Genomic DNA, 25603 nt, shown 5'->3' with positions numbered 1-25603 from the left:
TAAATAGGACGGCGGTCAAAATAAAATTGAAACTCCATCTCTGCATGCTGCGTATAACAGTGTGAACCAGGAGCACTTTATTTTCATATTCGCATAATTTCCTACATTTTTGTGGACAGTGGACAAGTTTTCTTCATTTTATCATAATTTGTAACAAGACTTTCTGTAGTTTTCTGCCTAAGTCAATTCTTTCAAACATTAAACCCTCAAGAATTTAAGACATATTAGTAGTGTAACTTTTAGTTTATAATTATCAAATATATATATTAAAGTACAAATGTTTTATTACAATAGTAATATATTTCTGTCTCTTTATCATTTGAGTTAAATAATGGTGTACACACTATACAATATGGTCTTATTTGTTCACATTAGTTAAAATGAACTAACTATGATCAATATATTATTACAGCATTTATTAACCTTTGTTAATGTTAGTTTATAAAATACATTTGTTCATGTTAGTTTACAGTGCATTAAACTAATGTTAACAGATACAACTTTTGATTTGAAAAATGTATTAGTAAATGTAGAACATTAAGATTAATAATCGGGATGCACAATATATCGGCCACCATATCGGTATCGGCCGATATGTTCATTTTTTATGTTATCGTCATATTAGGCCGTTATATTAAAGCTGATAAATAATGTATTATTTCCTTCAGCTGAGACGCTTCAGACGCTTTTGAATTGCTTAAAATATGACTGGAATCACTTCAAAAAGGAAAATACAGTTAAGTGCAACGTGCTGTCATATAGGCTGCATAAAATAATAATGAGAACAGTATAATTGTGTGCTTGGGACATGGATTTTAATGTTGAGACTTTTGTTTTTGCAATCAGGCTCTCAAAAATTATCTAAAAATTTGGATTTAGATTTATCGGCCAATATATCGGTTATCGGCTTTCAAATATAAAGAATTATCGTTTATCGGTATAAGCCAAAATTTTCATATTGGTGCATCCCTATCGCTTTAGAAGTATAGTTAACTAAAGTGTTTCCAAAATAATAATAATAATAATGTATTATTTCAGTTTTCTTATAAGATTAAATGTTTATCCAATTGCAGCTCATGACAAAATGATTAAAAAAACGTACCTAATTGTGCAACCCTAAGTAAATAAGATGAAATATTTGATGTTTTCCTGCACGTCATATGACCATTAACCGACATCATTGTACTTCACGTGCAGTGTACGCGAAGTACGCATTCTGCGACATGTGGACGCTGTGAACTATAACTTCAGTGGTGTGTCTCGTCTGGGAGGGCGAGAATACCTGTGAAGTTCATGTTCACACCACTACAGGGTTGTGTGTTTTCTTTAATGGTGTGAAAGATGGTCTGACTCAATATAGAGTTGCTGACGTGCATCTCTGTTTAATGTTGGCCATCGCTGTTCATTCACAGTCTCCCACAGAGCAGGTTGACGAAAGAGGAAGCGATGCCGTGACTGCAGGAAGCCCGCACTGCGCTGTTTCTGTGGTTTTGTTTTGCCGTCACACTGCTTTTTTCTCTCTTTCATTCTCTCTCCCTCTCTGTCGTTCTTTCTCACCTTCCTTCACCGCTTCACGGCTGTCACCATGACGACTACAAGTGTGAATTACTTCTTGTCTTGGATGGCAGTGCTTCTGCTTTCAGCCTTCTTATCTGACACCTTCATTTATGCACGTTCTTCTTTCATCGTCTCATTCTCCCGTTCATTCATATTTTAACTTGTGACGTGGAGGAACCTCTGACAAAGTCAACATCAGGGTTCAACAATAAGGATGGCTAAGAGGGTTTGGGGCCAGTTCACTGAGCTGCTACTTTGGCATTATATATTACATTCGTTGATCATGTGCCTTGCAAATGCAAACATTTGGTTGTATGCTTGCATGTATTAAACATTGGTGACATTTGAACCAGAAGAATTTACAACAATAACTAATCTTATCTAACTAAAATAGATAAGATTTTATCAGAATTTTGAGAATGACTTGTAATGGAGTGCAACAGTCGGGTTCCAGAAGTAAAAACTCCATTCATTTTCTCCATTAAGGAAATTGATTTTTAACGATAACTTATAAACCTTTAAAGACAGCCTTACTTTGAGCTACAAGGTTGTTGAAGCCGTCAGCCCACATTATTACAACTTAGTTTTAAAATAATCATGTTTAACATTGGAATTCGTGGTGAAAAACTACATTGCCCATGATGCTGTACAGAAAATTCCACCAATCGGAGTTGAAACAAGCAAAACACGCCAAAATATCTTTTTAGCCCCGCCCACTCCCACGAAGCACTGCGAATGTAATCGAGTCAGTCGATCTCCCTACGCTCTCAAAGTACTTAAATATTTGAATATACATGCATATTTTTATTTGTATATATAATCAACATTTTTAAATGAGTAGTTTTATATTTCTCCATCATTTTTAATTCGATTATGCTGTATTTATGTCCGTTTTTTGAATACTTTTTTGATACCAATCAAAGTTTGTAATGTTATGATTCACCTCATAGCTCATTGGCTTCGTTCATGGCTTATAACACTTTATCAAAGACTTTTTTGAAATCCTAATGGGAGAGACGAATGGAAAAATACTTCCAGATCCAACACCGCTGAAAAAGTGGGTCACTGTTGCACTCTAGAGTCACAAAATCTCCAAACAAGTGTCATGTTTTGCCCTACGTGCCTTTGTTTCCAGTTAAGTGTGTGTATGGATTAATCATGTTGTATTTTTGTACTTCCTGCTGTTATTGCAAATTGCAAAAACATACAGTGCGTTTGAAATCAAATACTTCCCTACTAAATATAGTATGATCTACTGACGACGCACAAATCAAAGAAGACAGACGCAGCCAGATCATTTCCAGAATGACAAAACGCAATCTACCAAGAGCGCTTGGTTTAAGACCATGATGCTTTTTTTAGGCATTAAATAATGGCGCAAATACGAGATGGTCCTCACTGCAGAGCATAAAATCCGGGGGGAGGAGTCGGATAAAATCCAACTCCTCCCACCTTACATACCTAAACCTACCAATCTCCACCCCCTGATCCATAAACCCACCCCTAAACCTACCAATCTCCACCCCTTATATAAGATCCGACTCCTCCCCTCGGATCTTGTGTACTGCATTGAGGTGCTACTGGCAAATACCAGTAAATTGACTAGCGCAAACCTTCGTAAATCACCTTGCATGATTCTTTTAAATACTCTCCTCCCACAAATTTTGCGTCTGAAAGGGAAAGTCCTACAAATGCATATGCAATGAGGTCAGCCACAAACATAACTGTGTCCACGCCTTTTCAGCGCTAATGTTTCACTGCGTGTCTTTAGTAAATACAGACAGTAGCTTTTTAACGCCAAAAGAGGGTTTGTGCTGGGGCAAGCTGTTAGTAAATCTGGCCCATAGTATTGCCCAGGATGACCTGCTACTTCTGCTGAGATTCTGAAGTGTGCATGCGATGGACACTTTACTATCCCATGAGGCCACGGGAGAAAGGAGATGTGAATGGCAGTAACTGATGCGATAGGTCAGATGACAGTGACAGCATGGGGGATGTAGTACGTCCAAATTTTTATTCATACTATAATATAACATACTTTTTTAATGGTTGCAAAGTCTCAAACCAAATGTAGTACTTACTATACAATGTACACCATGCGATTTCGAACGCAACGCTAGTAAATGAAAGTTATTTTAAAATTTTCTTTTAAAGAAAATTAGTTTTTTTGTAAAAAGTGAAACAAACACCTTTACTTTTGTGACGCACATGAAATGTTTATTTGTATATTTTGAAGTAATATTACAATATAAAATAACTCTTTTTCTATTTTAATATATTTTAAAATGTAATTTATTCCTGTGATCAAAGCTGAATTTTCAGCATCATCATTACTCCAGTCTTCAGTGTCACATGATCCTTCAGAAGTCATTCTAATATCCTGATTTGCTGCTCAAGAAACATTTCTTAATATTATCAATGTGGAAAACAGTTGTGCTGCTTAATATTTTGTTGAAAATGTCATACATTTTTTAATTATTCATTGATGAATAGAAAGTTCAAAAGAACAGCAGTTATCTGAAATATAAATAAAATGTATATATATATAATTTTTAACATTTTAAATATCTTAACTGTCACGTTCGATCAATTGAATGCATCCTTGCTGAGTAAAAGTATTATTCTTATAAATAAACAGTCAAATAAAAATCTGTAGTACTGGTCAGGATGGAGAACATGGCATAACAAAATTATTAATACATGTTTATGATCTTGTTGTGATTGATTTTGTGATTTCGGTGCTTTTAATTTCAAGTCAAGAGGCCAAATAGTTAATTAGGCATTATTTAGTTTAGACTATAGCCTAAAACAGTAGCCTAAATATCCTGTTTCACTTGGAAATGTGTCAACCAAGTAAAATTGGTTAAGAATGCTGTTTGATGTTGACTTGCATGGTGTGTTGTTTAATCGCATATGGACAGAGCATTCTGCTGTTTGATATTTAATGTTACTTTCAGTAACAGGCTCTGTGTGTGTCTTTTGCAGGATAATTGCGTGTCAGGGTTTGCCGTTGATAAGTGGACAGAACTGTGACCCGTACGCCACAGTAGCACTTGTAGGGCCCGCCAGGTAGGTTTATAAACATTATAAATCACAAGGTTTACTGTAAAGGAACAGGTTTGCATGAAACCTGATGGTTTCTAATGAAGTACTGAAAACAGTCAAAATGCATTATTGTGATTGTTTCTAAATCAGTCAGTCATCAGATCGTTTTCGGCCTCTGTCACCGATCTAGGCTGAAATGAGTACATAACATCCGCTCTGATTCAATAATAACATCCTGCTCTGTCTTTCTGTTTTTCACTCTCTCAGGTCTGACCAGAAAAAAACGAAAGTGAAGAAGAAAACCAGCGACCCTCAGTTTGAGGAGACCTTTCATTTTGAGGTACAGCCTCATCCATTCATTCAGTAATAGTTCATGAGTGTTGATTTTGTGAGTCTAAATCATGTTTCTGAACCCCCCCCCCCTAAATGGCTTAAAAAGGGATCATCATTAATTTTGATTGTGTCGGAGTTATGATTTCCTGTGGATGCGGTATGAATTTGTAGCATTAGCCATATGTTTACAATTCACAATGTTTCTGCAGGTCACAAGGTCAAGCAGTTACAAGGGGAGGTCACACTTCCAGGTGGAGGAGGAGGACATAGAGAAACTAGAGATCAAGTGAGTTCTCATCTTTTCTCTTCTTCATTATTGTGTTGGCATTGTTTCATGTTAGCCTCTCCTGGGTGAATGTTTTTTTGTTTGTTTTGTTTCTTTCGTTTTTTTTTTTGTTTTTTAGATCAAGTGAGTTCTCTTCTCTTCTTCATTGTTGCTTTGTCAGTTTAATCTTTGGCTGTAATGGCTGGATTTGTGTTTGTTTTGTTCTCTTCTTTTCATTACTTCATTATTGTATTGTCATTGTTTCATCTCTGTCTCTTCTGGCTGGATGTATGTTTGTTTTTGTTTTGTTCATCATGTTTCCATTCTTTTAACTTTTGCTTCTCTTCGCCGGGTGCATACTTTTTTTTTATTTATTTTTTTTTAAACGGCATATAACTGCACATATTGACTGTTTGTGGATGATTATGGTAATCAGGGATGAGTGCTTATTTGATTGGAAGACTGTATGTAATGTCAAAAATATTTTGATGAATGTGGCTTTGCTCTGATTTGACACATAATGTGCCACTCTGAATTGTCCCATATAGCCCTCTGCAGAAGCTGACAGGTAAGAGTAGGTGAAACCACCAGACGGCACATTAGATCATGACACTAATGTGTGTGTGCGTGTGTGTATGTTTATGCATGATTTTGTGTGTTGTTGGTTTTCCACTCAAAGGCAAATTATTTGTGTGCATGTTTGATGTGAGAAAAAGCTTCATCCAGTAGTGGAGAGAAAAATGACTAACCCACCTTGATGCAACTGCATCTATACTCTGCGTGCTGGATTTCAGATTCAGTTTGACTGAAAATGGGAGAAGTTCAATTGTGTGATTTTTCCGGGGGTTGAATACATTGAAACAGAGCACTGTTTGTGTGTTTGTGTTTGTAAATGAACATTTAGTTAATGCACACTATCTTGTACTCTCCCTTGCAGGGTAGAGCTGTGGAATAATGGTAACTTGGCACAGGACGTGTTCCTCGGAGAGACACGGGTATCTGTGAAAATCCTGAGAAACGACCATGTCCACAAAGCATGGTAAGCGCACGCACACACACACACACACACACACACACACTCACACTCACACTCACACTCACACTCTCACACTCAGAAGTAAAGCTGGACAATATATGGAATATTCAATTTGCTGGCAATATCCACCTTATTTTTTAAAGGAAGTATATTAATGTAATATTGCAAACTGGTATTTCTTATCATATTACTTTAATTTATTATCGTAATCATAAAACGCGTTTATAGCGTAAATAGTTTTACTATCACTTAGTTTTCTAATTGGAAGTTGTGCATTCACAGAAAATAGTTACTTCTGCATTGAAAATTAAGGTGGATAACACCGTGAACTATTCATTCTGAAATGAGTGATTTGATAAATTTGTCCAGGTTTATTAATTTAATAAAAAAATACAGCAAACTTACAATTTGTAGTTCGTACTTACAATGACTTCACAACTCTTATTATTATTTAAATGATCATATTAACAAAACTGCTTTAGTGGTTATTAATATAAAGTTTTTGTCCACTGAAATCGGGTTGGGTTAACACTGATCTATATAAATGTATATAGAGCTGAGGTTGTAACCAATATGCAGTCTCTCTAAATCCCTCCTTTCCATGAGGCTACTCTGCTCTGATTGGTCAGACGGCCATTCTGTTGTGATTGGCGTTTTGTTTCCAACACAAAGCGGTAGACCAGTCACCATATCTGAATTTCAGCTGTTCCTCAACACTTTACACACAGTGATATAAACAGTTACGACGGCGTCGGTTTTACCTTATCAAGTCCTTATTCTTTTGAAGTGCACGCAAAGTGCATTTGCTTTGGCAGCAGAGAAAACAGCAAACCAAACTCTTCCAGGCCTCAGCTACAACTACAGTGTTTGAGGGCGGGTCAAAGTAGACGGTGTTCACAGTCAGCCAATGAAGAGCATAGGCTGGCATTATGCAAATGTGTTACATTGTTACGTAGGTATGTAACAGGAAGTGAGACTGGAATTGCTGACGACTTGTTTCATCAGTTCAGAATCTATTCTTTCTTTTAGGAGACAATGACTTAATTTGTCATGCACTTTGATCTTTAAAACTTTGCAGTCCTTTTACATTGACAAACAGCTATATTACACACTGCATGAAAGGTGATATTTGAAAAAGCATAATTAGACATGCAAAATAGAAGCATTTTAAAGGGGTGGTATAATGCCCTTTTTCGTCTTTGATGTCCCCAGAGTGTGTATGTGAAGTCAAAATACCCCACAGATATTTTTATATAGCATGTTAAAATTGTCACTTTTTGAGGATGAGCAAAAACGCATTGTTTTTGTGTCTGTCCCTTTAAATGCAAATGAGCTGCTGCTCCCACGCAGGGGGCGGAGCTACAACAGCTTGTGTCCATTCACACAGACATGCACTGGAAATTTTTAAAACTTTTAGCCTTTTATGTTCAAACCGAAGTCAGAAAGATGGAGAGACTCAAGAAGAAGTGACAACATGTAGACAACATTTCTGAATGGTTAGTTGATGAATTTATGTGACTTATGTGTAGTTATCTTCTATTCACTGATTAGCATATTCTGTCTTGATAATCTATAAATTGTGTTCCGGGGGCGGGGTTTATGTAAATTTAAGGGTTGGTGATGTCACTAACCCGGGAGGAATTTCGTGTAGTCCCTACCAACCGTTTGTTGTAGTCCTTAAAAAGCAATTTCTTTAAAAGAAAATATCTTCCTTTGCTTTGAACTTTGAGTGTCGTAACTTTGCAGATGTTGTTTATGCTCAAACAGCAACATTACACACTAACTAAAGTTAAAAAAGTGAAATCATATTCAACCACCCCTTTAATAAGTTGGACCCCTCTGTATTTGACCCAGTTCTCTACTATGAGGTGTTTGGTGCATGCGTGCACTTCCATGCTGTGCTGTAATATGCTGATCTCAGTGTCTGAGTGAGGTACAGATGAGGAACATGAACAGATGAGGTACACGAAGAGATGAGGAAGAAAGATAACAGCCAATCCCAGCTCTCCACTGGCCTTATCAGCCCAATCAGACATGAGAGCACCACCTCTGACGTCAGAGCTTAAATGAACATACTTGAGCATTACTTTAGAGACATTTGCGATGACTGCTTACTGCAACATCCATAATTTAGATTTCAGCTACAATTGCGTCTTATCTCTGATGTTTTTTTGTCGAGAAGCGTTTGAGAGACCGTGGGTGTGTGTAGGTGTGTGTGTTTTGGGCGGATTGCTTCCGTTGCCCGCTTCCCCTGTGTCCTCAGACTGTGGATCACAGCGTCCTGCCGGTAGTGTTGTGTAAACATTGTATGTGCGTGCATTAGTGTGTGTGTGTGTGTGTGTGTGTGTGTTCAGACTGAGAGGGAACTTGTTGATACTGATCTGCATGTTTTGAATGAGGGCAGTGAGTCTACTGCGTGGGTGAGCTTTTGCATGAACCTAGCATAAAACAAGCGCACATACACAAACAGACGCTGACACTATTAAACATGGTCTTGCCACACTAATTCCTGCAAATGACACATACGATAAAATGATTCATGTGCTAGACACACATATAGAAAGAATAATCTTAGAGAAAATTAGTTTACACACACACACACACACACACACACACACACACACACACACACATATATAGTAGTTTTAACTGATTCATGTAAATTTAACTATTGTATTTTTGCTTTTAAAATGTCTCAACACTCGCATACGCAAAGCTAGTTTAGTGACACAGAGAGTGACGGAAACTTAATGACTACATAAATAGGGTTTCAAAATCATCACAACTTTTATAGCACCAGCTAAATCATTGTGACTATATTTTGAATATTTAATATACATTGCGTAATACAGCAAATTGAATGATGAAGCTGTGTGACACTGTAAAATAGCTATAAAGAGGAAATTTCTTTTTGCTTTGTGTTTTGTAGGTACTTGCTACAGCCGAAAGGAAATGGTACGAAGCCTAAGCCAGATGACCTGGGTTCTCTACGTCTGAAAGTAACGTACACTGAGGACAACGTCCTGCCCTCTGCCTGCTACACGGCCCTCCGAAACCTGATGCTCAAATCCCCAGATGTCAAGGTACGATTGCACCCCTTTTCTGTCTGGAAGACTGGCAGTCATGTTTAATTGTTGAACATTATTTTTAGTTTTCAGACACACATTCTTTCGTTTATAGCATCTTTTCATTGTTTCCGGTTTCTTTGCGTCTCTAGCCGATCTCCGCATCAGCGGCTCATGTTCTGGGAGATATATGCAGGGAGAGTTTGGGTTATGAAGCGCTGCTTCCTGTGGTCAGACTTCTGCTCCATCACAACAGACTGCTTCCCTTTCTCACCGCTGTTGCTGCCCTGGAGCTGGAGAATACACAGTTCAGTAACACACTCACACAAAAAAACACTTCTATAGTTTTGTTTTGGTAATATCCATATATTTTTTATTTATTTAGTTTTTTATTTGTCAAGTATGCATATAGATTTTTGTTTTGTATATATATATAATTTTTTTTTGCCCTATAGTTTGTCTAGGTTATAAACTCACACTATTTCTTTGTCCTCTAAAATGTCCTCTGTCTCCCTGTGCAGAGAGGCCAACACCATATTCAGAGGGAATTCTCTGGCCACCCGCTGCATAGATGACATGATGAAGATTGTGGGCCGAAGTTACTTGACCGTCACTCTCAAACCTGTTCTCAATGAGGTGAGACACAAAGGATTTAAGTTTTTTTTTTGTTTTGTTAACTGGACATGTTTATAGATGCATTGAAATGTGTGACTTTTACAGTTGTTACAGTTGTTGACACTGTTTAAAATGTTTTGTTACTTTCATTCTGCTTTACAGATCTTTGAATCAAATAAAACCTGTGAGATCGATCCTGTCAAACTGAAAGAAGGCGATAATGTGGAAGTCAACAAGGTGATTTCAGTGAATGTGTCAGTTATATTAAGGAGATATTCTGGGCCACCAAAAATGAAACCCTGAAATTCAAAATGTGCTGGTAAAATGTCCCTGTAATGACTTCCTCTGTTTATTCCATCTGATATAGTTTTTAATATGCATTTCTAAGCCTAGCTATATATAAGTTAATATTGATATAATATAAGCTGTAATTTTATAGGTTGGATGCAATAAATTCCCATGACTGAGAAATTTGATGATAAACTGTGCCCTCAGTATTTTTTCTGATCTCACTTACATGTGTTTGTGTATTCTTAGGAGAATCTTCAGGGTTATGTGCATAAGGTTTTTACGTCTATAACACAGTCCAGCTCCAGTTGTCCTCCCCTCATGTGTGATGTCTTCAGGTCACTCAGACAGCTCGCATCTAAACGCTTTCCAGGTGAAGCAGCACATGCATATGGACACACTTTCACTCTCATTTGCTTGTGCAGGGTACACACATTTATTTTGTTCAAGAATGTTTCAGTGTTTTAGTATACCTCACACTGACTAAAGTCTCTGCATGCATTCCTGTAAGACTGTGTTGATTCACCACTAGGAGGAGCCAGATACTCAGTCATGACTAACAATCTCTGTGTGTGTGTGTGTGTTTTACCACAGCGGATCCTCATGTGCAGTACTCAGCGGTCAGTAGTTTTATATTTCTGAGGTTCTTTGCGGTGGCTGTTCTCTCTCCACACACATTCCAGCTGAGATCCCATCATCCTGTGAGTGTGCAACAAAAACAGTCACGCACACCACAGCTACAACAAACTACCTACTTAGTTGTAACAAACATGATTTACTTCCTTTTTTAGCATGTGACTAATTTATTCATGCCAGGAAAGACCCATTGAGACACTCCAGTTTTTTCTGAGAATGCTTTGAGACAACAATGCATGTTTACAAAAAAAAAAAAAAAAAAAAGCATTACATAATTAACAGTAAATGTACTTTGGGTAAAACATGAGTTGGGAGAATCACCTATCTTCCTCTTTCTCTCTCTCAGGACCCTGAAATTTCCCGCACACTTACTCTTATCTCCAAAACCATCCAATCTCTGGGCAGCTGGGGCAGCCTTTCCAAGAACAAACTGGTATGTCAGCTATTAGTCATACGGTGCGCTGAAGGAAGTAACTTTTCAAAAGTTTTCCCCTAGACTTTGGGACATTTAAAAAAAAAATTCCTGTTCTTGTTTTGTTGTTGTTTTTCCAGTCTAGCTTTAAAGAAACCTATATGTACGATTTCTTCAAGTTATTCCAAGAAGATGAATGTATAGAGAAAGTTAAAAAGGTAAGTGTTTCTAACAAACTGTTTTTTGAGGTCTCCGTTGTACATAGGGCTGTGCCGTATTTCATTATATAGATTGGATCGATATTTTAGATGCTAAAAAATGCTTTGAATACACATTTTGATGAGCATGCATTTAATTTCTGAATTAAATTCAAATACATTTTTTTAAGGGGCATAAACTAAAAACTGTGTCGAGTTCCTTTTAAAATATCAGGTAGTTTGACCTTTTTATGAGAAGGTAAGGTTAGTTCAGGTTATAAAATGTAATCTGATGGTGTGACTCCCCAAAAATGTTATGATATTCTTGAAAATAAATTATTTGCAATAATGAATCAAACTTCCCATCTCTCTCAGCATTTTTGTTATTGATGTTTGAATGAGGGCCCTATTACAAATACCTTAAATCTTTTAACACTAATACTTATGAGTCATGACTTATGTAACAGGACATTTTTACGCTGTATTGCAGTGTGTATTATGATGTGAAGTAGCTGCCATTGACCAGCCTTCAATATCTGTGTATTGTGTGCATTTATTATAAAGCATATTCTGTGTTAAGCTTGGGCTTCATTCTCATGTGTAAATTCTCTTTTGTCATCTTTTTTGCATTAGTTCTTAGATGAGATCTCCTCTAATGTAAGTAAGGAGTCTAGTGGAGTGGAGGACTCCTTTGTGCTGAAGGAGGGGTGAGTAGAAAACGCCACAGTTCTCGGAACAGACTAATTGATTAGTCCCATTTATTACGTCTTTGAGTAGCTCAAATAAGGGTTCAGTTTGGGTGATTGTTTTTTTTTTTGTTTTTTTTAACACATTGTTTCCAGGAAACCTGACAGTTATGTGTGTGTATGATTTTTAACAGAGAGGTACATAAGCGGGCCCAGGGCAGAAAGCGAATAGGAAAGAAGAACTTTAAGAAACGCTGGTTGCGAGTGACCAATCAAGAGCTCTCCTATCACAAGCAGAAAGGTGAGTGTTCCTGGCTGTTGATGATAATGTGTTCCCCTGAAGACCAGTTTGGTCCATGATCCAAAGAACTTTCTGTTTGTGGGCAGTCATCGAGTTCAGCTCTAAAATGTGGCGGTCCAGACACTTGTTTTTGCTGGCAGGTTTTATTTGGAAAACGAAGTTGAAATAACATGAGAAGTATCCCTGGATTCTTTTAGCTTGTCCTCAGTTTCACATTCTCGTTTGTCTAGCTCCTGTTCATGTAGTGTTGCCAGCAAGCTCTGGATGTGAAACTTTCTGTTTCCCCTTTTTGATTTATGCTGTCAGCTTTATGTCATGGGTATGTACGTGTGCTTAATGGTGTCAGTGGATATCATGTATTTTGCAATGTGCTGTTGGGTCGAGAGGACTGAAAATGTGCATGTCCATTGGTAATAATTTGTATCATTGTGAATATTTTTAATTAGTGTTTGATATGGGTTATTGAGTGGACAATGCCCAAAATACCATATATAATGCTGGTATAAAGGATGTGATGTAATTTGATTAGTACTGTCAGATCGATTAACTGAATCTAACATAAAAGTTTTTGGTCACATAATATATGTATGTGTATATGTATATGTGTACAATACAAACATACATATACATACAAACACACACACACACACACACACACACACAGACATAGGCCTATATATATATATATATATATATATATATATATATATATATATATATATATATATACACACACACACACATACATTATGTAAACAAAGACTTTTATGTTAGATGTGATTAATCGCGATTAATTTGACGGCACCAAATTTAATTAATTAGTTAAAACAAATAAGATTTAAGAAATTCCTCAAATTAATAAATACTTATTTACATAAAATTTTCTCAAAAATAATTGTGGAAAGATCTGCATTATGGATCAACAAGGCTGTCAGTAGATTCTGGACATATAAGGAACTAGATTTCAAAATTAAATGATAAAAAGGAGGATATTCAATTTATAAATTTGCTCTGTTATGACATTAAAAAGTTAAATACAGTAAAAATCAAATTAATAGTTTTTCATGAAATGAACAGAAGAAAGAGTGATACTTAATATAATTAAATTATTAATATAATAAAAATTTTAAACCGCAGTTAACAACAATATTTACCTACATACACAACCAACCATTTAAAAGGTTTGGGGTTAGTAAGATTGTTTTTTAAGAAATTAATAATTTTATTGAGCAAATACACTGTCAAAAATGACATTAAATTATAATATTACAAAAGATTTCAAATAAATGCTGTTCTTTTGAACTTTCTATTCATCAAAAATATTAATCAGAACACCTGTTCAAAGTTGATATTACTACGAAATATTTCTTAAGAAACAAATCAACATATTAGAATGATTTCTGAAGGATCATGCGACACTGAAGACTGGAAATGTTTGTACGGTACTGTATTCTATATGACAACATTTTAAAGCATGAAAAATTCCACACGGAAGGTTCTGTGATGATGAATCACTGTTTTGAAATGATTCACTGAAATGGGCAGTTCAAAATAAATGATTTGCAGAAATGAATCAAACTTCCCTTCTTTCTCAGCATTTTTGTTGATGTTTGAATGAGGACCATATTACAAATACCTTAAATCTATTAACACTAATACTTATGAGTCATGACTTATGTAACAGGAAATATTTACGTTTTTTTTTGGTTCACCTTGCACCGCCAGCGGACCGATATAGTGTATATATAGGTAAATATACTGCATTATGCATCATCTAGTCCTAATACTTTTGTTGGTCAGCTTCATGGCATACTAACCATAGTTCCCACATTTCCTTTGAGTGATCTAACCTGTGAAAAAGAACTGTGGAGTGATGTGAATTTCAAGGTCACCAACTGCAAGTCTTGTTGTCTCTGCATGATACACGTTTATCACTGTTGTAATAATAAACATCCTTTAGCGTGATCATCTCAGAAAGAGTCAGCATGGTGGCTTGACCTTCTTTTGTTTCCTGCTGGACTGTCAGCAAAGCTGAGTTACTGTTGTTGTCTTTTCTATGGGAGAGCTGAACAAACTTACCCTAAGTATTACATTAGCTGTTTCCATCCATTTTTATTGGAATTACATCTATTGGGAGATTGCATACAAAAAACACTGGATAGAAACACCAAGATGCACATCAATTCTAGAAAATGTGCGTAAAAAACACATGTGCTCAATTGAGGTGGATCATTTTTTATCAGATAAGAAGACATGCGCATAAACTGCGATAGAAACACATTTACCGGAAGTCACAAGTCATTTATGACGTTGGAGAGCCACATTGGCTTCCCCTGTTGCAGAAAACTTTAATTATTACAGATATTTTGTGCCAGTTTCCCAGGAAGTGACGATTTTGTTCTCTTGAACGCATGGAATGGAAATTGGGCTTTATTTGCAAATGTTTATGCACTATTCCAATTGTGCAAATGTACAAACCCCCCCTTTTTTTTTTCACAGTCAGTCAGGATTGTTGACTAACCAATAGGCGATGTGGTGTGTCTATATCCAGCAGAGTTTGGAAGGCACAACTGGGTCACATTGACACGGAACAATTGCGATTATCATCTCGTTTGCAGGTTTTTTCCCCATGCATTTAGATTTTCCTCCCTGATTTTATTATGTAATTTGTATGTTATCTTATAATTTAAGCATTTGTGCTGGGAGTTGCTTTGGCAGAAAGCGTTTCTCGTTTGATTTCACACACATGGCAAGTATTATAATGTTCATTCATTAGTTTTGTTTGATGTTGGGATATATGACTTTTCTTAGCTCATTTTAAGTAAGATATTCTCCTAATTTTACCAGTAAAGGTATTTTCTGAGTAGTATTTGTAAAGGTTTGTGGATGTAACAGTTGTTGCTGGTTATTTTCTTGTGATTGTATGTCCATATAGTGACCCGGAAAGCATTTGGACACCAAAGTCACATTTAAAATGCATTTGATAACAAAAACATATGGCTCAAGCACAATTTTGGAGACAAAATGAAGACAAAAATATTGTGACAAAGTGGCTACTCAGCTAGGACACCTGTGTGTAAACTTGAGGAAAAGTGACATTTACTTATAGTTAGTACAACTGTGTTATTCACCGCTTTACTGCAGGCATTCTCAAATCTATTCTTGGAACATGATCTTGAAAGGTTGGGACACTTGCATTTTTAGTAGACAGTGCCATTTGACCGAAGAAGAGGGAGAGAAGCTAATAACTCGTGATTTCATTTCCTCTCATTTGATCAAGGGTCATCTTCTAGAGTCTGTAGACATGCACCTTTCATTTGTAACTGTCCTCCAGATATCAGATCTGGGCCGGTTGAGGATGTTATACTCTGTGTTGTTCACTGGCTAAACTCAACCTGAACCCCTTTAATGATTCGAAATCTCACTAGAAAGGACTTAAATACATATTTATATGCAATTTCTTTGTAATATAATTAAAGTGTACATGCCGAATGTATTTACAAGCATTTATGATAAACTAAAATACTCTTTTAATATTATTTCTATATAAACTTGTACAGTATGGCATGTATTTAAATTAGGGATGCATGCAGCGATACCACTTTTTCCAGAACTTGGCCAATTCTACTAATTCAATACTTTCATTTTTGGTACTCGCCGATACCGATACCTGTATTTTCATTGTATTTGTCATTTTTTTTATATATTAGGTAGAGTAACCATAAGGATATGAACCGTATTCATTGATTTAATTTGTTTAGAAAACGAATAGAGTATTTCCTTCAGTTATTTTTTATGCCTGTTAAAATGTATAATACAAGCCTTACTGTTCATTCTATTGCTCTATCATATTTTATCTTTCATTTAATAGCACCTCATATTTAGAGCTGCTTCAGCAGGGTTCAATACTAAGTATTTTTTTACTGGCCTGGTTGAGTCAGTGGTTCAACTGTTTAGATACCAGTGAAATATCACAATTCCAATTTGTTTTTTTTGTTTTGTTTTTTTTTCAGTAAAAAGGAACGGGAAAAGACAGCAAACCAGCTATTGGCAGTACACAGCTGGTAAATGTTCAGAAAGAAGATGCATTAAAAAGAGAGCAAGATGGGCTGGGGTGGCATGTGCAGCTCTAGTTTTCAAGCATCAGTGTACTTTGGCTGTTCTGTGGTCAAAATGATGCACATTAGCGAAGGAGATGAAAATAGGAATTTATCAAATGTGTTGAATGTGCATGAGAAATTGCTGTGTGTTTTTGTTGGCTGGCCAAGTTGATGCGCTATCAGCTCCACGGGCTCGGCCCGACTGGACCTAGTCACGGGTCGTTAAAGAATATCATGTGAGATTTAGTGTCCGTGTCTAAACCGCAGTCCCCAGGTTTTTATGCGTGTATGCAAAAACAGACCCATGCAGTAAGAGGTCTGGACTCTGTATTTGTCTTTATTTCAAATTTATTTCATGATGCACATTATCATGTCCCTCCTTGCACAAGTGTAAAAAATAGCAAGGTGTGAATTTTCTATTAATTCATTTATTTATTTTTCGCTCTTTTAATAAATGTATCTTTGTTTTTGTGTCCAGGGAAAGAACCACTGTGCATCATTCTTGTGAAAAACATCCTCGGTGTTGAGAAACTGGAAGAAGGTGCCTTTAACCGCAAAAACGTGAGTAGCTCAGTCATATTTGTACGTTCTTGTGTATGTGTTCTAGCAGCTCAGCTCGAGGTCGCTGCGGCGCGCAGGTGACTTTAGCAATCGCTCCGCCGGTCTCACTCGTTCCCACGGCTCTCAGCCTCGTCCTGCTTGCCACACGTGGCTTCTCTCCCCCAAAACCAGGTGTAACCCATTGGGGCACATGAATAGGCCCAACACAGTTCCAAAAATATTTGTGTGGTAAATATTTAAAACTGTTTACAGTTGTTCTCTGGGTGTTTAAGGGAAATATGGCAGAATAGTCTTTGGAAATTCTGTAGTCAGAAACCCCCCACACAGTGCTGTGTGAGTTCTGCTCTCAGAGATGAATCTAAGAGTAAGAAATGCATAAGAGTATGTATGAAAAATGCACAGGTTTGCATTTCTTACTCTTAGATTCATTCTTTGCGCAATTGATGTATTTATTATTTCTAAATCGGCCTCTAATTGTTTAATTGTGCAATTGACATGATACATTTTTACCTGACAAATAAAATGGTATATTTGATTTTATTCTTTATTCTTCTGAAATCATTATGACCATTAGATTAAAGGGATGGTTCGGAGTAAAATCAACCTAGGGTCCATTGCACCATGACCTCGAGCCAAACACTCCCCCCAGAAGCTTTTTTTTCCCTTGGTCGAACATTATTAAAGTTAGAGCTTATTTAGAGATATCAGGCGGATGGCTTAGTGCAGGCGCTAACGGACCAAAGGATCTATCTCGTAAATTACCCCACTAATAATGCCCAGAATGGTCCTAAACTTATACAGTAGTACAAATAGGTTCTGTACTCATAAAACGAGGCATTGGAAAGTTTGTTAATACATCAAGTTATACACAGTTTATTTAAACAACACTTGCCTGACGGCTCTTACTACTGCTAATCCGTACGTCGAGGTCACTTCAGTGGTTTGGGAAAAGCACAAAAAAGTCCTGGGAGAAAGTGATGCATAAGGATGTAGTGTAACGACAAATTATTTTTTTTCCGAAGTGTTGACAACTTAGTGTTAAATAATAATTGTTGCAAACTGGTACTACCAACAAAATATTAGTGCATTCCTGGAACTGGGTGTCGTTACACTACGTCCTTATGCATCGCTTTCTGCCAGGACTTTTTTGTGCTTTTCCCAAACCACTGAAGTGACCTCGACGTACGGATTAGCAGTAGTAAGAGCCGTCAGGCAAGTGTTGTTTAAATAAACTCCTGATGTATTAACAAACTTTCCAATGCCTCGTTTTATGAGTACAGAACCTATTTGTACTACCGTATAAGTTTGGTAATGTTCGACCAAGGGAAAAAAGGCTTCGGGGGGGTGTTTGGCTCGAGGTCATGGTGCAATGGACCCAAGGTTGATTTTACTCCGAACCATCCCTTTAAGTGGAGTCTGGTGTTTCCGCAAATCTGCGTCAGGATAGATCAAGCTAAAGGCCCAATGAAAGGAGCATGTGGCACATCATCTGGGACCTTTTGATTTCTGACTATCCCTGACTTACTAAGTTCCAGCATTGTGAATAAGAATACTAAATTTTTGTATGAACAAGCATGGAGCGGTTCGACTCAAAAATGTATAAGTAAACCCTGCACTCTCTGACTAAGATCAGAACTGATGAGTTTGTGTCCGTGAGAACACAACCCGGGCGACTTAAGTTCTCTATTCGTTCATTAGGGACCCGATGTCGCACAATTGAAAGAATGGGATACCCTGAAAAATTAAAGATTTAGATGAATACATAACTAATATTTATGTTTAGTTCCTAATTTGAAACACAATCTAAATTTAATAATCATTTGAATTGGAGTCAGATTAAGCACAGAGCTAAAGTAAAATTTAAACTAAGTTCTAATAAATTAACTTTACAGAGGTGCTGAAAAGACTCATTATACCTCATTATAGACTCATTATACCTCATTATAGACTCATTATACGTTCGCCCACGCCGCTGGATTCCGTCGTTGGGCCGACGGGTGGTCCTTACAGTGTCATTGCTTTAATTCACAGGCCACACAAATTCTAATAAAATGTAAAGTCTTAAGTGTTGCTTTGGATGAATATAAGCATATTAGAATGATTTCTGAATGATCATCTAATGGCTGCTTAAAATAGAGATTTGCCATCAATGGAATAAATTACATTTTAAAATATATTCCAATAAAAAACAGTTATTTTAAATTATAATAATACTTCACAATATTACTGTTGAGTATAAAATAGCTCATGGATTAAAACATCCAAACTTTTGTTTTGCAGATGTTTCAGGTAATCCATTCAGAAAAGCCTCTGTACGTGCAGGCGGGTAACTGTGTGGAGACCAACAGCTGGATTGAGGTGCTGAGTCAGGTCAGCCGCTGTAACCCGGGGCGGCTCAGTGCGTTTCACCCGTCTGCTTATGTGAGTGGATTCTGGTTATGCTGTAAGGAACCCAACGAGAACGCCCCGGGCTGCAAACCATGCACTGCGTAAGACATCTTATTAATACATTTGCATTTTATCGCTGTATGTGCAAGCATGTACACGTTACCTTTTTTCATGTCTGACTCCGTCTTATAGGACAGTGTTGGCTAATATTCAACTGGACATCGACTGTGACCGAGAAACAGAACGAATCTTCTCCTTTTTCTCCACAAACCGCTCCAGACTACAGAAGATGGAGGGTGTGTATAGCCTGAAAACAATATGAAATCATTTACTTTATTAATACACATTTTGATCTGTGTACTGTGTGTTTTTTGTTTCTCCACTGTTAAACTAACTTTTATTGTCTATTGATGTAACCAACGCTAGCAAGTAAAAAATATTGACCTATGAAAAGTAGCTATTGTGCAGTCATATAAATCAGCCCAGGATATTGCATCCAGTATCCTGCTCAATATTCCGTTTCATTCAGAATTACCAGTCAAAAGTTTGAACACAGCTAGTCATTTTTTATTGCTACTAGGTAAAGTCCTCTGAACTATAAAATGACACAAATGTTGGTATAGAAACACCAGAATGACCAAAAATGTGTCCCATGAATGCACTTAATGGCTCTTTTCCTTTTATTATTTGGTCCATTCAACCATTAAAAAGTAATACCTTTTTTTTTTTTTTTAAGATATTAATAAAAAATAGTTTGCATATTGTCTGTTATACTATTTTAAAGGTTCCTAATTTTGTTTTGGAGGTCTCCTAAAATAATTTTACATGCATCTGATCCAAGGTCAAAAAACTTAAATTTTCGAATAATATACATTGCACGATCTCCTCTTTTCTCTGTGTCTGAAACGATTCAACAAAGGATTCAGTCTCTCTAAACCAGAAAAGTGTATTTTCATTTAAACGTGTGAATTTAATTGTTTATGTGTGTGTGTCTACAGATACCTGTGCTGGCATGTCAGTGTACCTTGGGCAGCAGGAGGAGTGTTCAGCCTTCACTATACAGGACCCTAAAGAGACCTTCCGTACCATTAAAGAGCTCGGAGAAGTACTGGATGAACTGCAGGCTCACCACGACTTAAAGGGGGCACTAACCGATGAACCAGGCACTATGTAAGACGCCCAAAATGAATCAATACATCACATTTTTATACAAAAGTGGAAATTTAAATTGTTACATAGATGTTTCAAATTCGTAATTAGCATTTTTTAATTATCCTTGAAGAAAAAATTCCCATCTTCTTCAAGAGCCAATTAAACAAAATCTTGTCTTAAACGTGTATGTGCAGTAAAATGATTTAAAAAAAAATGTTTTGCATTTTTTTTTTTACTTTCTTTTATAGCGCGAATCCTATTGTTGGGAAGACAGCGTAACATTGTGACTGCGTGACCAGGTGGTACTGACACAGCCACACAAGCAGAGGGCGCTGTGTTTGACAACATTTAGGAGCATGACAGCGCGCTGATAAAGCTCAGAGAAGCGCTGCCGTTCCACACGTGACTAAGTCTAACCTCTCCAGCAATGGCCTGATCTGGAGTTACGGTGTACTTGGAAGAATTTGGCCAGTCAAGAGTCGAGTGGCGTGTCCGTGAGTTGCTATCATTGGAAAAATCTAGCTCTTTTCTCTGTGTGCCTGTCCGGTCTCAGTCTTATATCAGTTTTTAAGATCGTTTTAGTAACCTCAATCGCCAGTCCGCACAGTAAGAAAGGATTCCGATCACCTCTTATTCATTCCTAAACAGGCTGTGAAAGTCCAGACACCAAGAGTTTGTCTGAGAAATTATAGCTGCTAAAATGAAAGAACTCAACCTTCACATTTTTCTTTGTAAACCGGCAGTTTTTTCAGACTACTGGTCGTTAAGTAAAATAACCATGTCAAAGGGAATCTTCATTGTTCTTTATTCTTGTAGTTTCATCCCTCTCAGTCCATCCCTTTGAGTGTGTGCATGGTTTTCTATCTGTAGTGGATAGAATTATTCTGCCTTATAAATTCAGTGGCGGTACTTACAATCCCACACCTGTATGAATTAGGGACTAATGCAGAAGCACTTTAGATATTTGGAATATTCCAGATGAGATTGTTTTAGATACGTGGTATCAAACCTTTTTTTCCTGATATTGATCAGTTACATGATCAGCTCTTGTGTAATGTTCTGTAGATAAGGTTCATATCCCGTAGATTTTTACTAGCTATTTTTCTTACGCCAAAGATGTTGTTTTGTAGGTTTTCATGACTTGAAAATGGTATACATGTAGTTTTTTAATTACAGAATTTTAAAAAAGGAAAATGGCTATCTATATTTCATGGATGTACGTTTTGGGAGCCTCATGCATTTTGATAAACATGAAGAAAATTCTTTGTAAACCCCCCCCCCCCCCCCCCCCAATCACACAATGACAATATTTTATAGGATGATGTCATAAGCTCTGTTCCATTACCTAGTGAGCTGCCTACAAAGACAGCACGGGCATGCTTAAAAATACAAAAACTGTTCTAAAAATGTAAGTAACTAAATGAAATTATAGAATCGCTCCCCCCGTTGCAGAGAATGCAATGCCATAATGCACTGCAACTAACTTGGTGGGGGGGAAAAACAATCCAAGGTGGCACTTGAGAGAAATATTGATCGTAAATGTACCATACTAAAAAGTATTGTTCAAATAGTTCCATGTACTTACAAATATCCCAATATGGATGTGTGCTATGTATATTTTTGCTCAATTGAGTATTGAGTTGTTAGCTTAGCAACATGATAACAGCATTGGAACTGGAATATTTGTGTGATGTGCAGAGAAGTAACTGTCAGGGTAAACAGCAAGGAAGCTCACTAGAGTTTTGAACAGAGCTAGAGACGGATTGTTTGGTATGAATTCTGATCGACAATCTCCTATATCATGTTTGTGGTGTCACAGTGTCTAATTTAGAGGTGGAATTGTCATGTCATTTTCTGATAACTTCCACCTACTGGTTATTACAGGTCTACACATGTGTGGTTTTGTTTTAAAATGACCCATTTTTAACTGTGCTGAAGGGTTTTTGTGTGTCTTTTCTGTAACATTGGAAACTGTTATGTTCTGCTTGGTATACTTCTATACATCTGTCTATTCTTAGTAGCCTAGATCAGTGGTTCTCAACTGGTAGGTCAAAAAAGGGTCATGGACTTCAGGGGAAATGCAAACAATAAAATGCACTAACCATATAATAGTGAAGAGCTTAGATAGCAAAATAAATAAGCTTAACTTTTAAACATAAAATCTAACAAATACAAAAGAATGAACATTTGAACAATTGGACTGTACGTTTAAGACAGAGGGGCCGTTTACACGACACCATATTCAACTAAACAAGCGTTTGAGGGCCTTAAAACACAAACTTTTGAAAAAGGGATTCAAAGTTTTTGAAAACCATACCGTTATCGTCTTGCGAATTTGTGAAAACGGTGATGTCGTGCGTTTGCTTATTACGTGTTCAGTCTATAGGCTTGTAGTGTTTCTTTACAAAGTGACATCGCCAACTACTGGCCTGGCATTCATAATACAATCGTTTGTCTATATGCGAAAAACACAAAGAAAAAACGTTTCCGTTTTTAGTACATTGTTGTGTAAATGAACCCTGAGAAAGAACATTTAAAAGATCCTCCAAACCATCTTATCATTTACAATATCCTCACTTTTATGAGCATTACAGATCTCTCCATTCTATCTATATGTCACTGTGTACATGATCAGATCGATGGCGTAACTGCCACAAATGTATTGAATTTGGCCCAGTGCGCACTGTACGATTTTGCCCACAATATTAGCTTCGGAGACCAATTTGTGAGTTTGTTTATTGTAGGATGTTTATTTCGTACTGTAGCTTCCCTTGACAAAAATAGGATTCTTAAATTGGCTTTTGGATTAATGCAGAAAATAAGCTCTGTGACCAACAAAAGTTTATGATTCTTGCACGTTTTGTTCATCATAATAAACTTCACAAATGAACACAACATTAATGAATTTTAAAGCCTAAATACAATCGTTAGAAGTACAAAGCTAAACGTAGGCCGTAAACGAACTATACCCACGTTGAATGAATTCAACGTCATTAAGCTTCCGACATCTTTTCAGTCTTTATTTAAAAAACATTTTCCATGAACGTTCGAGTTATAATAGTTTGGAAGAGTGAGATTATAAAGGCTGTAAAAGCGGACTAGACAGTTTAGCTGTTTAGATGATGACGTTTAATGTCCCCGAAAACCTTTGCAGTCCCGTTTAGCCACTTGTCAGCAGCCGCCTTTTTCAAGACAAGACAAGTAAAACGTGACTATCTGTTAATATCTTGGCATTTAACCAAAAACCGTACGGGATGATAGATGGAACCAGAAGTGCTAAAATGCTAACGTTTCTGGGTTTTAACCTACATAAAAACACAAAACTATAAATTAAAACAATAAATGCCGTTTTGAAGCTCTTAAATGTGACGTGACAGATCGCTGTTGCTCGGCTGGTTCATGTTTGGAGCAGTGGAGAAGATGAATTGAGGCTCTGTCTGGTCTGGATATGGATACATGATTCTTTAAAAGGGAGAAGAAAATGCTTCCCATATCTTTTGATGTTGACATCTGTCACTTGATAGAAGCTAGCCAAAATCGGGCAGATGCTAGCATGGACAGGTTGAGAAAAAACTCCCAAAAACATTAAATACCCAGTTCAATGAGGACATGGTTTGTGGAAACCACAAAGTTTTGTGCAGAGAATTATTGGCTGCTGAGAGCATGAAACCATTGAAATTTTGTACGATACACAATTTTGGTACCGCGTTGGGTCACGATGCAAACCACTGATCTAAATAATCGAACCTCTTAGTGTGGCATCAAATTAAAGTGTACTTAGCATGATCATTGTATGTTCTTTTAAAAAAGACCCCTTAGCTATATGATAGAAGGATATGTAAAAAATCATCATTGGGGAACCACCAAAAAAAACAAAAAGCAGATTTCTGTCATACCTCCATATTAACTCCATATTAGGGTTTTTAGTTGTCAGAACATTCCATTCTTAAACTCTTAGTTTTAACACAATCTCATGGCAATTCGTAACTATTTTACGCTTTGGCGAATTGGTGGTTGATTGGTATGAAGTCATGCAAATTAATCTGCTTACGCCCCAGTGATTGTTATGTTTAGGGGTGGGGTTAGCTGCTTTGTTTTCAAATAATCAAACATTTTTGGGAAGTTCACATCATACAAATTCATATTTAATCACCACCTTGTAAAATAGTTATGATTTCCCTTGAGATTGGGTTGGTCAAAACGCAAGTAAAACTACAGGGCATCAGTCTATGTTTGTGAAATTTTTAGTGACGTGCCTCTCAAACAGATATATATTTTTGTAATCATGAATTTTGAAAGCTGAAAGATTGTATTGAGCATTGATAAAAAAAATTAAAAAAAAGCCTGGAACACAGTTTGCCGTTTCAGCACGAACAATTATGCAACATTCACCTTCCGGTAATGGTCTCAGAATATATATATATATCTTTGTATTTGGTCCATCATATTTGGCAGATTTGTGTGTTTCTTTTTTTCTCATGTGTGATGTGTAGATGTTTGTAGCACACTGTGAACTGAATGTTGATGCATTGATTGAATGGTACATGGATGTTCATCTGGTACTCTGAGGCTCCAGTGAGCTTGAGTAGAAATGTGGTATCGATCATCCTCACTTCATAACTGTGATGAGCTAAGAGCCCGCAGACCTCCTCCATTCATTATATTTGTCGGATCGAATTTAGTGGTTTCTGTGTATTGCTGTAATTCTCCGAACTGGGCATATGTTCATCTTGTGTAAACATACAGTAACCATTACAACCAGCATCCAGTGGCCCTTAAGACACCCAAGACTAAAGATTATTCTTTAACATTCCCAATTTAGCACTTATCTTTGAGTCGATGGAACAACGCAGACAATGTCTTTTTTCTTTTTCTTGAAGTCTCGAATGTATATCGGTACGAATCTACAATCACTATATCATAAGAAAGTTTCAAACGATCATGTGCTCCTGTTATGATGTTTGTT

The 25603-nt window shown here is 36.7% G+C and overlaps 1 protein-coding gene across 1 annotated transcript in view; it reads left to right on the top strand.

The window, feature by feature from the left end:
* The window catches only part of rasa2 (RAS p21 protein activator 2), a 43371-nt gene extending 18108 nt beyond the window's left edge, over positions 1–25263 (top strand). Inside the window, exons 6-24 of the mRNA XM_079874377.1 lie at positions 4543–4626; positions 4870–4942; positions 5145–5221; positions 6138–6239; positions 9166–9319; positions 9454–9608; positions 9823–9937; positions 10079–10153; positions 10454–10577; positions 10799–10905; positions 11187–11273; positions 11393–11470; positions 12083–12156; positions 12330–12436; positions 17015–17097; positions 19378–19586; positions 19678–19781; positions 20484–20655; positions 20886–25263. Of these exons, the coding sequence (XP_079730503.1) occupies positions 4543–4626; positions 4870–4942; positions 5145–5221; positions 6138–6239; positions 9166–9319; positions 9454–9608; positions 9823–9937; positions 10079–10153; positions 10454–10577; positions 10799–10905; positions 11187–11273; positions 11393–11470; positions 12083–12156; positions 12330–12436; positions 17015–17097; positions 19378–19586; positions 19678–19781; positions 20484–20655; positions 20886–20916 (2011 nt within the window). The 3' untranslated portion in view covers positions 20917–25263. The remainder of the gene's footprint in view (positions 1–4542; positions 4627–4869; positions 4943–5144; positions 5222–6137; positions 6240–9165; positions 9320–9453; positions 9609–9822; positions 9938–10078; positions 10154–10453; positions 10578–10798; positions 10906–11186; positions 11274–11392; positions 11471–12082; positions 12157–12329; positions 12437–17014; positions 17098–19377; positions 19587–19677; positions 19782–20483; positions 20656–20885) is intronic.
* Positions 25264–25603: the final 340 nt, after the last annotated feature.

Source organism: Squalius cephalus (assembly GCF_949319135.1).
Source record: "Squalius cephalus genome assembly, chromosome: 6".
Classification (NCBI taxonomy): Eukaryota; Metazoa; Chordata; class Actinopteri; order Cypriniformes; family Leuciscidae; genus Squalius; species Squalius cephalus.
Note: the sequence above shows the minus strand (reverse complement) of the source record. Positions and strands in the feature narration are given on the sequence as shown.